The sequence below is a fragment of the Leucoraja erinacea genome, chromosome 20 (genome assembly GCF_028641065.1).
Source record: "Leucoraja erinacea ecotype New England chromosome 20, Leri_hhj_1, whole genome shotgun sequence".
Taxonomy (NCBI): domain Eukaryota; kingdom Metazoa; phylum Chordata; class Chondrichthyes; order Rajiformes; family Rajidae; genus Leucoraja; species Leucoraja erinaceus.
Window position 1 is genome coordinate 25,371,005 of NC_073396.1, and position 15,720 is coordinate 25,386,724.

The window sequence follows — 15,720 nt, forward strand, 5'->3', positions numbered from 1 at the left end:
TGGGGGGTGAAATGAGACCTGGTGCCCTGGTATATCATTGAATGGAAGAAAGCATGGCAGTGTAGCACAAGATAATGAAGGCAAATAACATGCTGGCTTTCAGAGTAAGAATAATTGAGTATAGTGCCTTGGTGAGACCACACCTTGAATATTGTGTTCCGTTTTGGTCTCCTTATCGGATGGCACATGGTCCCGTGCTGAGGGAGTGTAGTGAAGGTTCACAGGAATTGAAGGACTGGTGTATGAAGAAAGATTGGGGCAATTAGCCTTGTATTCACTGGAGTTTAGCAGAATGAGAGAGGACCATGCTGAACCTTATGAAATCCTGACAGGTTTGGGCAGACGAGATGAAGGAAGAATGTGTTCCCGATGGTGGGGAAGTCCAGAAATAGGAAATCGCGCCACAATGATCTGGGATAAGCCATTTAAGACGATGAGGAAGGGTTTCTTCACCCAATGAGTGGAGAATCTCTGCTGCCAAAGGCTGTTGAAGGTTCATCTTAAATATATTCAGAAGGAGTTCTGAGAAGGCTCTATTGATTAAAAAGATCAAGCCAGCTTTGGCATTCAATAAGATCATTCCTAATAAAACAAAATTCAATAACTCGTCCCAAAAAATGGAAATCTAATTTCCGATCTTTGTGTTTCTTATGGCATCAATAAAGATGCTTGTCTTTTGGCATTGAGTCTATGCAAACACTGACATTATTTTAAATGAAATGCTTTGAGAGGGTGAGAGTCCAACAATAAGAACTTGAGTGTTCCAAAGTTATTTTTCTCATTATTTGATAATGCTCATTGGATCAGGTAACATCTTTGGACAGAGAGAAACACTGTTAACTTCTCGGGCATTGTGGAATAGCAGAAATTGTTGAAATTCTTCTGATGAAAGTCGTCGACCTGAAACGTCCAGGGATACTGCCTGACCCGCTGAGTTACTCCAGCATTTTGCCTCTTCGACCTGAAATGGAGGTAGATACAAAGTGCCGGAGTAACTCAGCGGGTCAGTCAGTATGTCTGGAGAAAAAGGATGGTCAGGACCATTCTTCAGAACCTGAAATGGAAACTGATTGTGTGGGTTGACCCATTGAACAATTCCAATATTTTCTGTTTGCAAATCGCAAAGTGCAAGAATAACTCAATGGATCAAATTGCATCTCTGGGCATAGGCGGTGTATCGGGTCAGAACCCCTCTTCATATTACAGTCTGAATAAGGGCCCGGACCTGAAATGTCAATTCCCTCCACAGATGCTGCTGAGTTCCTCTAGGACTTCATGTTTTGCTCACAATTCCAGCATCTGCAGTTCCTTAAATGGTCACCAGTTTCAATTTGTATTTCAGAATAAACCAACACTTACAATATTTTGCTTTGAAGTATAGTTTAGAGATACAGTGTGGAAACGGGCCCCTTGGTCTACCGAGTCAACGCGGACAAACAATCACCGCACATGCTAGTCTATCCTGCTCTCGTGACGATTTACAGAACCTAATTCACCTAAAACCCGCCCCTTTGGAATGTGGGAGGAAACTGGAGCATCCGGAGAAAAAACCCACATGGTCACAAGAAGAGCGTGCAAACTCTGTACAGACAGCACCCGTAGTTGGGATCGAACACTGGTCTCTGGCCCTCTCTATGGCAGCATCTCTACCACACTGTGCCACCAAATAAATGCAATCAGTGTGTGGTTATCTTTCTAAAAGTGTGAACAGGGCAGGAAAAAAAAAACAAGAGAAAAATACCCTTCCAATATCGGAACTGAAACACTAATCCCACTGTCGAGTACTGAAATGGAGTAGAGTCCATCTGTCTCTGACAGTGATGCAGAGTTAGCGTAGTCAATTCAATATAAATGAGAGGTGCTTGCAAATCTTATTAATCATTAATTTGATCTCTGGATGAAATAAATTACTTTTTCACAACTTTCTTGTCTGAAGAATGCCGTTTACTTCTGGAGTATCATTGACTCTTGCCAGCTTGACAAGGTGGCAGAAGTTGTTTTACTGCATAATTTGAAAATACTCTGGGTTATCAAACCTGGAAGGTAATAGCCAAGATGCATTTCTGTTGAGAGTTTTAGAACTTAATTTATTTGTAGATATGTTACTCTGCGCCAGTCATTTAGTGCTGTGTTATAATGGGCTTAGAAATAATTTAAACAACGTGATGGGATTTAATAAAAAGGAACTGCAGATGCTGGTTTATACCAAAGATAGACTAAAATGCTGGAATTACTCAACTAGTCAGGCAGCATCCATGGAGAAAATGGATAGAACTGACTAAAATCCAGGGTTGCTGCCTGACCTGTTGAGTTACTCCAGCATTTTGTGTCTATATAAGGTAATTAGACTGTTTAGCATGGCATCGTTTAAGAGGTCACTAATTGATATTATAAAACTACAGTTGGAAGAACATAAAGTTTTGATTACTGTTATTAAACTGGAATATGGGTTTATAATCATAATCGTACTTTATTAGCCAAGTATGTTTTGCAACGTACGTGGAATTTGATTTATATTCATACAATCAAAAGCAACAAAACACACACATTGGATCATACATTTTAACATAAACATCCACCACAGTGACTCCTCCACATTCCTCACTGTGATGGAAAGCGAAAAAAAAAGTTCAATCTCTTCCCTTCTTTGTTCTCCGGCAGTCGGGGGCCTTAAGCCTTCCCTTGATGAGACGACGTTGGCTCCCGTAGCCGGCAGTTGCGCCCTCCGCGTCGGGGCGATCAAGTTCCCGCATCGCCGGTTCTCAGCTACCCCGCACCGGGCAATCGGACCCCGGGTCGGGGCTAGTTGAACCTCTTGCAACTTTGGAGCTTCCCGGCATCAGTCTCTACGCGAGGCTGCGAGCTCCTTGATGTTTAAATTTGCAGGCAAGCAAGGGATCGCATGCTCCGATGCCAAGTCCACGTCCCCCCGGTGGGGCAAAGTCGGTCTCAAGCAAGGCCTCCATCTCCATGATGTTAGGCCTCAGAGTGACCGGAGATATGAACCGCAAAACAATCTCATCTCCGGTAAGGTGAGAGATTGAAAAAAGGTTTCCCCCGACCCCCCCCCCCCCCCCCCCCCCCCCCACATTGAACAAACCAGAGAACATTAACACAAACTTTAAAAAAAACACTAAAGTAACAAAAGTCAAAAAGACAGACAGACCGTTGGCGAGGCTGCCATCGCTGACGGCGCCACCCGGTGGTATTGGTTCAACTAATATCATGCCATGAAGGAGTGAGTATGGTATCTTTGTAAACATGCTTGTTGTGCCAAATTCTGAACACAAAAAGCAATTTTTAAAACTAACTCGAACTCCTTTTACTCTTGAAATTAATAATGTGCTTTTGATCTAGGTATGTATGTATTGTAATGTGATATCAAAAATATAATATTGATATTGTTTTAGTAATAGGCTTGAACAAACTTCATTTGATTTAACAGAGCATTAAAGTCTCACCATTCATATCAAGTGACATTTTGTAGGCAATTGAAATAAAAATGTATGAAATATTTGTGGGTAAATGTTTTCATTTTGTACTAGGTAACATCCAGGTGTCTTGGATAGACGATACTTCAGCATTTGTAGCTTTGAGCCAACGGGAGCAGGTACAGATCGGTAAGTGAAATTCCCACAGCGTCAAGTATTTCTGCACAAAGGCCAGTGTAATTTATTTTACCGTTTTACTCCCCTCTTCGTGTTCTGTATATATTTTTTGGCCGTATAAAGATCTAGGCGTACTGATTGTCCTCCAATTATTATCCATGCTGTCTCGATAGATTGTTGGCAGGCATCTCTGTCTGGAGCAGAATCACAGGTGGTGTCATCTACCTTTTGCCTGACTTCAACAAATGCTCTAAGTCATACAGCAGTGAAACAGGCCGTTCAGCCCAACTTTTATCCATGCCGAGCAAGTTGCCCCATCTAAAATAGTCCCATTTGCCTGTGTTTGCCCCATAACCTTCTAAATATTTACCATCCATGTACCTCTCCTGGTCTATTTGAATGCTTTTGAACTACCTGCCTCAACTACCTCTGCTGGCAACTTGTTCCCCATACCCATCACCCCCTGTGCGGTCTTGACCCGAAACATTATCCATTCGTTCTCTCCAAAGATGCTGCCTGCCCCGCTGAGTTACTCCAGCTTTTTGTGTCTACGGTTTTAACCAGCATCGGCAGTTCCTTTCTACACTTTGTGTCTATCTTTGGTATAAACCAGCATTTGCAGTTCATTGTTTCTAGGTCAGGAACTGAGCATGGTAGTCTCTCGGGATGTGTGACTCGGTGATTGAAAACTATATTGGTCGATTATCTATACCGTTTAACTTGGTGTGACATAATAGAAGCAAAACTTCTGGAAGTAGAATGTTTTGCTGTTCAGAAATGTTGGACGTTTGCCCATGCAGTACATGTGATAGTCACACAGTTCCTTTGATTATTAGGCTACTTGCACTTGTGACAGTCATTCAGCAATTCCCAACTCGGAATAAACACACAAAGTACATACACAAGGGAAATGTTTATTCATCTCCCTCATCAAGCTCCTAATGTTTTAAAATGGATTTATTAATGTCACTTGCCATATCAATAACAGCAATTTCATCATGAGAATGATGTATCTAAATGTGCGTGCATCACCAGTGCTATTGCTAAATAAACTAAGAACACGAAGGTGGGGGGGGGGAAGATATTGCTCGTATCTATCCATAATCTTTCAGCCTGATTATTGGGGGGGGGGGGGGGGACCCGGTGTGAAAATAGGAAGAACTTAATGGAAAACAACAGTATAACTTCTGGAATTACAATTAACAGTGTTGAAATGGGATCCAAGGGGCAAGCTAGCTAGTTAAATCTCATAGACACAAAATGCTGGAGTAACTCAGCGGGTCAGACAGCATCTCTGGAGAAAAGGAATAGATGATGTTTTGGGTTGAGACCCTTCGTCGGACTGAGTCAGGGAGCTGAATCCCATATTGGCGCGATAGTGGGAGGGCGAGAGTAGTGCTAAAGGATGACTGTTTTTCGGAAATATGTGACCTGTGGTCTACTGCAAACAAACTTCCAACTGGCGCCGACTATGGCTGCCACGGTGTACTGCTCCTTGCTGTTTTGCATGTGTTCGTCTGTGAAAATCCCACAAAGATCACTTTCATGAGAGAGATACTCATTAACATCAGATATTCGGTACTTCCAAACATCATTTCGGATTTCTCTCACTCGCTGGATTATTTGGACATGCTCGTCACCGGAGCTGTAGCTGTGTTCGAGGTCTTGACTGAGGAGGACCTGTGGGAAATGCTCTAGAGCAGTCGCCCGACTCCGGCAACCAGGATTACGCACACCGCTCCCGAGTATATTCCTTGCAAATCTACGTTCTCTCAACAGCAAAGTGAATGAACTGCAACTCCTGCGCCAGACGAACAAGGACTTCTCTCGAGCCGCTGACCTGTGCTTCACCGAGACCTGGCTGTGTGAGTCAATCCCGGACAGTGTGCTGCAACTGGCTGGCTTTCAACTTCACAGGGAGGACCGAGAAGCAGAGGCAGTGGGGCAATCAAGAGGCTGTGGAATATGCTTCTATGCTAACCTGCACTGGCGCGGCGGCATCAACTTCCTGACAAACAGGAAGACCGTGTGAGACTGGGAGAGCACATCTCGGACCCGCAGACCCTCAGAATAGGAGCACCGCGAGGCTGCGTACTCTCCCCTCTCCTTTACTCTACACCCACGACTGCACCTCCACAAACTCCTCTGTCAAGCTTCTCAAGTTTATGAATGACACAACGCTGATTGGACTGATCCAGGATAGGGAGGAATCTGCCTACAGACAGGAAGTGACACAGGTGCTGTCCTGGTGCCTTTGTAACAACCTGGAGCTCAATGTTCTTGAGACAGTGGAATTGGTAGTAGACTTTAGGAGAGCTCCCCCTCCCATCCCCACTCACCATCAACAACACCACAGTCACACCTGTGGAGTCTTTCAACTTCATCTCCAAGTACCTTAAAGGTGGGGGTGGTGGTGGTGGGTGGGGGGGGCACCATCGACTCCGCAGTCATAAAGGCCCAACAGAGGATGTACTTCCTGCGCCAGCTGAGGAAACACAATCTGCCACAAGCAATGATGGTCCAATTCTATACTGCCATCGTAAAGTCTGGCCTCACCATCTCCATCATGGTCTGGTTTGGCTCAGCTACCAAGCACGACATCCAGAGGCTGCAGCAAATCGTTCGATCAGCTGAGAAAGTTGTGGGCTGCAACCTTCACCCCCCCCCCATTGATGAACTGTACACTGCAAGGGCCAGGAAGTGAGCGGGTAAGATAATCTATAACCCCTCTCACCCTGGCCACAAACTCTTTGAAGTACTTCCCTCTGGAAGGCAACTCCGGATGGTCAAAACCACCACAGCCAGACATAAAAACAGCTTTTTTTCCATGAGCAGTAGCTCTACTTAATAACCAAAAGTCAGCAGCCTCCTGGGGGGGGGGGGGGGGGGGGGGGGGGCCGAGCGGGCTTTCTGGAGCGCTAGTATAGGTGTTGTGGGCCAAAGGAACTGGTTTTCAGAAGGCTAGTATGGACATTGTGGGCCGAATGGATTCTTGGGCTGGCAGCTCAGTCACTCACGGCTGTTGGGCTGGCAGTTGACTGACTCACGGCTGGTGTGATCTCACAATTTTTTAGACATTCATAACTTTTTTATTTGTCATCAATCGGAAAAATCCTCCAGGCTGCCTCAGCGGAGGAGGACTGAGTAAGATGGCCAAAAATCATAGCGATGCATGGTAGCGTCTTTTCTAAAATCAATATACAGTGCAGACAGGAAGTGGTCAAGATGAGACTTTTAGTTATATAGATTCATTTGGTTGTACTTTTGTTATTCAGTTGGAAGATTCTAGGGAGATGATTGCAAACGTCTTGGCTAACACTACAGTAAGGGCCTGAGGGAGATGGATTAAGCCAGGGCCCCTTCTCTTGGGTAGATGCAAATAATCTATGGCATCTTTTTGAAAAGGCGCATGGATATTTTCCTTGATCTCTTGACCTATATTTGGCCTGCAATCAGCATCTTAAAACAGATTATTGTTCCATAAGTGAGAATTTGACTTCCAAATAACATTGCCTCATTTCTTAAATTACAGCAGTGTTTTGCCTTCTAAAGGACTTTGTGAACACTGAAGAGCTTTGGGATATTCCGAAGAGAGAACTGGTTTCCTAAATCTTGCCAGTGGTACTTGTTCATTTATAGACGAGATAATGTATTAGCACAAGTTTGTGGATAACAAGGCTACGGGGCTATTATTGGTCAACAATTATAAACGCCATAGGAATTCCTTTGGTCCTTCAGAATGTAATATCCAAGTTAATGTTGATATTTTCAGGGACCATTATAACAAAGTCTCATCAGTCCTATTCCATGTGAATTTACTATCCATTTGTATAGTTTGATGATCTCCACTGTTTTTCTGAATGCCCCTTTTGTTTCTGCCTCAAGTGTTCTTAAATTGTTTTCATTCCAGGTAGTTGCTGATTAAAGTGACCATTTCCTATGTAACTTATTGATTTGACTGGCAGATAGATATAACAAATCTGGCGGTTATTCATTCTCCAAGTTAATGAATTCCTTAAGCTTTTGATTTACATTAAGCGGGTCGTGAGTCACTGGCATTTTTACATTGCTTCATGCAAATTTTTGTTCCATTTCAGAGGAAAGTCTATGTTATCTGCAGTTTTATTATTATTTTTTTTATTTTTTTAAATTTATTAAATCGACCCGTTGCTTAAAGAATTGTACAGTTGGTATTGGCCAAAAGCCCTTGTCAGTAGAGTTGCCCACTATCTGACTGGCCCATTCCAGACTGCAGCAGTGTGCACTGAAGCTCAGTGGGGGAGTCTATGCTCTTTCCATGGCTGGACATTGAGAGGCTAAGCCTATTTGAAATGTTCTTTTTTGGCAAAAGTGAAGAAATATTAGCTCAGTAAATGGAGAAGCAAACATATTTTAAGAATGCTACAGATGCTGGAAATCTGATGGGGGAATGTCAGAAAATTCTAAACTCAGTAGGTCAGGCAGTATCCATGGACAGTTTTTATATCTGGCATCTTTTTGAAGGTCTTCTGGAAATCCAAATGTTTATATCAACTGGTTCTACTTTTATTCATTTTTCCTACTTTGTCAAAGAACGTTAGAAAACTTATCAAACACTATTTTCCTTTCTTGATCATGTTCAACGCGTCTTATGATTTTCCTCAATATCTTGCTATTACCATCTCGTAATGGATTGCAATATTGTCACAATGACATGTCAAGTTATCTGGTAGTTTCCTGTTTGTAGCTTTCTGCTCCCTTTTTCTCTATATAGTGGCATTACCATTGTAGTTTTCCAATCCTGTGGGATTTTTCCAGAATGCAGGGAACTTTGGTAGATTACAACCAACTTGTCTATCGTCTCTGCAGCTACTTTCATTAAGACCCTAGAATACAGGCCGCATGGTCCAAGTACTTGTAGGCCTTCAGCCCCATTAGTTTACTTACTATTTTTTCTCTCGTGATAGAGCATGTTTAAAGTCCCTTCCTCCATCCATTTTCTAAACGGGCGGGGATATTAATGTCTTCCCCCATGGGGACAGATCTGAAATTATTTGAAATCTCTACCAATCACTCTCATTATTTATTTGGTAAGGGACCCGTTTTTACTTTTGCTATTATCTCACTTCTTGTATTCTGTGGAAGCTCATGCCAAATGTTTGTTTTAAAATTATTTGCTGGTTCACTGCTGTATTCTAAATTCCCCTTCAGTTAATTTTTGGACATTAATTTCAGACCCAAGTTTCTCAATCTCAGACATTCCCCCAAACAAAGAATGTTGAATGGAACATTTTAATTTCAAATTATTTGTCATTCTTAATCAAAATTATTTATTAGAAAATGCCCTCTTATTTGATTGGATTCTATAAATTTATCCTATCGAAGTGCTGTGGTTTATATTATTTAGCATCACCTCATTTTTGACTTTTTAATAGTGACAAATCTTCAATGTGGGCACCTAAATTATAAAATGCCTCTAGCTAAAATTTCTTCCAAAACAATTGCATTTTACAACTTTTTTCAGTCAACTGCGTGCTTTTAGTTGTGCATAAGTATGGAGAAGTTGGAAACATTCTTCTTGGAACAGAAGCGGTTAAGAGTTGATTATAAGAGAGATGAATTTCATGAACCGTGAATAGATGAAATGCACTTCTCTGGTAAGCTGCATCGGTGTTCTAACATTATAAGTATAACATCATTGCATCATATAATTGGCAGCACAATGGCGCACCTGGTAGAGCTGCTTCCCCAATGTCAGAGACCCGGTTCATTCCTGACTCTGGGTCCTGTCTGTGTGGAGTTTGCATTTTCTCCCTGTGACTGTGTGGCTTTCCTCCCACATCCTTCTCCTTTACGAAACAGACAGGTACTTGGATAGGACAGGTTTGGAGGGATATGGACCAAATACAGGCAGGTACTAGTGTGGCTGGGACATGTTGACCGGTGTGGTCAAGTTCGGACGAAGGGCCTGTTTTCACACTGTTTCACTCTATCTCGAATCCCAAATATGTGCAGTTTTGTAGGTTAATTGGCATACTTAAAAATTGCCCCCAATGTGTAGGGAGTTGAAAAGAAAATGGGAATACATAGAACTAATGTGAACCGGTCAACAATGATTGCAGTCGATTCGGTGGGTTGAAGGGATTGTTTCCATACTGTATCTCTATAACTAAATTACAAAATTTGGGCGAGGGGTAGTTGATGTTGAAGTTTTTTAAATTTGTTTCTTCCCATGTGGAATATATGGAATAAGCTTGTAGGCTTACAGATTGTAGAGCAAAAGGTGTGGGCAAAAACATGACTGCACAAAGGACTTGAATGGGCATTGACTTAAATGACTGCCTCCTGTTCAGAATACTACAGTGTCTCTGGAGCCTTGCAAAAACAGTTTGAAACGTGATATCCTGTTAATAGTGTATTTGACTGTTTTAAGTGTCATCAATTTTGGTCTGTTGCTGATCTCCATCTGTTATGGCCCACTGCTTACGCGTATTAATGTGCTCTGCCAGTAGTCTAGAGATTCAAGTATTTCTGTGCAGAATTTTTCTGGAGCATGGTAATTCCTTGATTTCAAAAAAAAAGGTACCATTCTGTTGCTTTTTGTTGGAGGGAAGTGTATGGTTTCTGGTAAAGATTACATGCGTCACTTTGTTTAAAAATTGAATGCATTATAAATGGAAATAATTGTTTTCGTAAGACTAACACACCAATATAATGTTTGAAATAAACTCCAAATATTGGAAAGGAGTCGGGGAAGACACTAATTGGCAAATTCAGCTGTTGGTTTTCATCTGAGGGTTTTGATGGTTGGCTCTGGTCCCATTTTATGAGCAACAGTTGTCAACTTGTAACCTTGGTGCAGGCACGTGCCGCGAGTAATTACTCGGGGTAGGCAGCCAGTCGACTTTTATAAAGTAATTTGTCTTCAAAACGCTCATCTCTTAATAAAGTATTTAAAAACATATAGCTCAAAGAAATTTGCTCATCATGTTATTTGTACACGAACCCCATTCTTCTCTCTTTGTTTCTTAAGATACTCTTAAGATAATGACAATCCATGTTCGAAAAACCCGCCAGGAAACTTGCACTGCGCATGCGCAGTATGCTGCGCAGCACATGCACGCAGTCCACGATGCAAAGGCAGAATTTTGGCCACCTTTATAGACCGTTGTCATTGAAGGCTTGAAGCAGCTTCGAAGGCACGCGAGTTGCACATACTTTCGTGTGTTACATGTACTGCGGATGAAAGGTATGGGAAAATTATGCCTACCTAAGAGATCGATCTACTAGGTAGGAATAATTCTCCCATGCCTTTAAGGGCCTGTCCCACTTGGGAGACCTCCAACGCGACCTTAAGCGACTAAAAAAAAATCAAGGTTGTGGTGACCTTCAACCTCCTACGATCTTCCTCGACTATGTGTACGACCTACGACAATGTTGAAGACCTCCCTCGACTATGAAGAAGACCTCCATCGATTGTTGAAGATTGGCTTCGACCATGTACGTTTTACTCGAGGATGGTCTCTGGCAAATTGGTCCGTGAATGAGCACGACCCCCTTCCACCTCAGAGCACCACAGCGAAAACCAACAACGACCAGTGACAAGTGACAGCTCAAATGATCACCTGATAAAATGATGTTATGTCTGCTTTTTTTTTTTCTCACTAAAAAATGCCTCCCAGGTTGTTTTATAAAAATAATAAAAAATCATTCTGAACAATGCATGCAAGGAAGGAACTAGTTTGGAGGATGTTAGTAAAAATACAATTACTGGTGTTTGCAGTAGCCCTTTTGCTTCAACAGCTTTTTAAGAAAGGCAGAAGGGGAAGAGCAAGGGTGAAGAGGAAGCACAAGAAGAGGTCGCAATAGGTGAATGGAGATGATGTGATGGACTGTCCCAGTACACCAGATGAATGGAAGAGTGGTGCTGGGCATTGACAAAAGATGGAACTTTAAGCACACATGTGGGGCAGTGGATGGCAAGCATGCCATTCTTGTCACTGTGCCCCTCATTTTCCTTTTTGTACAGGATGGCATTCTGCTGGAACTATTCCTCAATGTCCCCCTCCTGCTGCCTGGTGAAGGTGTAGGGCATAACCTTCCTCCAGACCTCCCTCACCACCAATGGGGCATCTGCCTCTGATGCTGTGTCAGACACAGGAGAAAGAGCTGTTTTGCTGCCTTCAAATGAAGCAGTGAAGGTGGTGGGGACATATACTGCCACCCTGGTCTCCTCCAGGGGCTCTCTCATGCAGGGCTACCTCCTCCTGTACTATCACCTCCTGTGGCATCACCTGCCACTCCTCCTGAGTGGGCAACACCTGCATGCAGGTTTTTTTTAGGGTTGTGCCCTCCCCTGCGTTGCTGCCTTTTTGGTGCCATCTCTAAAACACGTCTCCTCTCCAAAAATCTCTCCAGCTATGAATGAACATGCCTTGGAGTGAAAGAGGTGACGTTCTGCTGTTTAAATCACCTTTTTTTTCCTACTAACCTTTTCTTTAAACCTCAGAGCTATAACTTTCAACCACCTACGACTAGCATCATGACCAACTACGACCGGGTTCGACTAGACCTACGACTAAAGAAATATCGATTTTTCCCATGGCGACCTATTTTTAGTCTGGGTCGATTTTTAACATCTTGAAAAATATGCCGCGACCTAGCTGAAGCCTTGACTACGCGGAGACCACTCTCGACATGAAGGAGAGTGACAAAGACCTCCTGCGACCTCTTAGGGACCTTGCCACGACTATGGGTCGCTGGCAAACTCGCCAGAGGTCGCGGTGGAGGTCGACCAAGTGGGACAGGGGCTTTACTATTTACTAGACCAAGTGGGACCCGTTTTGGGAGGGGGGGGGAGTGTAAAGAGAGAGAGGGAAGGACAGACGACGGAGGAGAGGCAGACGCAGAGAGTGGCAACAACCTCCGCACCATGCGCCGACACGAGGACCAGGAGTGAGGCGGCTGGCGAGCGAGCATTGACCAAAGGACCGCGAGTTGTGCCGCCGCAGTCTTCAGCTATGATTTCATCTCCGGCTGCGTCTCTTATATAACGTGGGTGGTGATGTCACTCGCAACGTGAGGAAGAAGGCATGCAGATCCATTGTGGTGTCATCGGCGAAAGACAGTCGTTTTTAAATTCAAAGTTTTGCCAGATTTTTTAACGTTTTCATTAATAACTCGAGAAATAAAATATGACATTTTCTGATGTCGATTTTGGACTCCAGGGGAAAAATGTCTACCGGAATATGTAAACATTTTTATCGTTATCGTGTCGTTTTTTTCAAGAGGATGTGATCACACACACACACACACACACACACACACACACACACACACACACACACACACACACACACACACACACACACACACACACAAAAAAACACACACACACACACACACACACACATATATACACACACACACACACACACACACACAGATACACACAAACAAAAGCCACACACACACACACACACACACCCCCAACCACACACGCACACACACCCACACACACACACACACCCACCACACACACACACACCCAACCAAACACACACACACACCCAACCAAACACACACCCAAACACCCAAGATCAGAGTTTTATAACTTGGTGGCCCTTCTCGATTATGATGGTCGTATCAGCCATGTTTACGGTCTCAAACACTAGTGACATGAACGTTCAATGTTTGACATTGGTAATGGTGTGCACAAAGCCAGGAGAATGGCTTGCCATTCAGGTTAATGCCTTCAGTTCTTCAGCTCTTTCTGTTAACAAAATCCACTGAAAGGAGCCATGCCCTTATTTTAGCAGCAAGACTGGGAGATTTCATCTGGGAAAACAATATTTCTGCAAAGGGTCTTCAGCTCTCAATCTTTTAACTGACACAGGGTGTTGTTAACTAATCAAATAAAGGTATGATTTTAATTTTCTCTCACTCCTTCCCAACCAACCCTCCTCTCCCTCTGGAGGCTCTGGTGGGTTTTTTTTCTCTCCAGGGTGTTCTTGCTAAGATCACTGTTGACGGTTTCGAGTTTAGGTTTATAATTGTCACGTGTTCTGAGGCACGGTGGAAAGGTTTGTTATGCATGCTATCTGATCAAATCAGGTAACACTATATGTAAATACAATCAAACTAAACAATATGAAGAGAAAGGTGTAGAGTGCAGAATGTAGTTCTCAGCATTGTAACGCAATTGTTCCATAGACAAAATCCAATGTCTGCAATGAGGTAGAGGAGAATTGGATCGTAGCTTGTTAAAGGACCGTTCGGAAGCCTGGTAACACACGGAAAGAACATAAAGTGCTAGAGTAACTCAGTTGGCTAGGCCACATTTCTGGAGGACATGAATAGGTGACGTTTCAGGTCGAGACCCTTCTACAGACCCAAAGTCTATGTCAAAGTCAATTTTATTTGTCACATGCACATCACATGCAGTGAAATGAATTTGCCAGCAGCAATACACTTAAAAAGAACACAATACACAATAAAAATTTAACACAAACATCCACCACAGCATTCTTCACTGTGGTCGGGGCTATAGTCACCGCTACAGACGGCCCGATGTGCAGGCGGTGGAACACACTCTGCGGCTTGGATGTCCCGAATCGGCACTTTCCTACCGGAGTCGTGTCGACAGAAGAAAAGAAGCAGTGTAGGTGTTCCTAAAGTGAATATAATCTTTTGTGAGGTTGCTTTTATTCCAGATGGGGGATGAGGGACATTTACTGGAAGTATTTACTGAAATGTCATTGCCAGCACAGTTGCTGCTAATTCAGGCTTAAATATACAAATTAATAGTATGTTGTGGATCCTGGATGAAAAAAACCTCCGGCTGAGTTCTGAATCATCATTTTTGCATGATGAATGGAAATGTTACTCAGCAGTCCCATGGGTGTAAAAATCAAAGTGCATTCTGAATTAAATACTTGAAGGATTGATCATCACTGCCTGCTTATTCACTGCTGCCGTGTACAGAATGTTCTTTGTCCAGCTGCCTTCAATCTACAACTTTACATTTGAAACTCTACTTTCATGTTTTGCTAAACCAATTGGCATATATATCTTCATCGTGCCAGAATTGTGTTAAACATTGGGAGTGGTGCAGTGGTAGAGTTGCTGCCTTACAGTGCCAGAGACCCAGGTTCGATCCTGACTATGCTGTCTGCACGGAGTTTGTATGTTCTCCCCATGACCATGTGATTTTCCTTCCCACACTCCAAAGACATGCAGGTTTGTAGGTGAATTTGGCTTCAGTAAAACATTTAAATTGTCCCTAGTCTGCAGGGTCGTGCTAGTGTATGGGGTGGTCGGTGCGGACTCGGTGGACCAAAGGGCCTGTTTCCGCGTTGTATTTCTAAACTAAACTAAATTTATACTAAAATTTATACCAAAATGTTGCTGCAGTTCCACCTCCTGGATGTTTTTGCATTATTTCTTTCCAATGTAGACACTTTAAGTCTGTTTTATTTCCTCTTACCTTGAGGCAATTAAGGTGTAAACTTTCTAATTATTTATTTGGCATGTTGATAGCTGGATGACTTTTAATAAACTCCAAATATTGGATAGGGGTCGGGGAAGACTCTAATTGGTAAATTCACCTGTTGGTTTTCATTTGCGGGTTTTGATAGTTGGCTCTGGTTCCATTTTATGAGCAACAGTTGTCATCTTGTAACCTTGGTGGCCTTTCTCAGATATGATGGTTGTGTCAGCCATGTTTTCTGTACGGTCTCAAACAATAGTGAGGTGGACTTTCAATGTTTGACATTGGTAATGGTGTGTATAAAGCCAGGAGAATGGTTACTCCCTTCAGTTCGTCAGCTTTGTATAAACAAAATCCACTGAAAGTAGCCATGCCCTTATTTTAGCTGCAAGACTGGGCAAATCTCTTCTTGGAAAACAATATTTCTGCAAAGGGTCTTCAGCTCTCAATCTTTTAACTGACAGAGTTTTGTTTGCTAACCAGATAAAGGTGTGATTTTTCTTTTTCTCTCCTTCCCTTCCCAACCAACCCTCCTCTCCCTCTGGAGGCTCTGGTGGGGGGGTTTTTTCTCTCCAGGGGGTTCTTGTTAAGATTATTTTTGACAGATTTGGGTTTAGGTTTATAATTGTCACATGTTCTGAGGCA

General features: G+C 42.9%; 1 protein-coding gene across 4 annotated transcripts in view; it reads left to right on the forward strand.

Annotated features, from left to right (window-relative positions):
* parn (poly(A)-specific ribonuclease (deadenylation nuclease)) overlaps window positions 1-15,720 on the forward strand; it is a 119,723-nt gene that overhangs the window by 55,761 nt on the left and 48,242 nt on the right. For all 4 annotated transcript variants that reach the window (XM_055651691.1, XM_055651693.1, XM_055651692.1 and 1 more), the window contains exon 21: window positions 3,546-3,620. In XM_055651691.1, coding sequence (XP_055507666.1) covers window positions 3,546-3,620 — 75 coding nt within the window. The remainder of the gene's footprint in view (window positions 1-3,545; window positions 3,621-15,720) is intronic.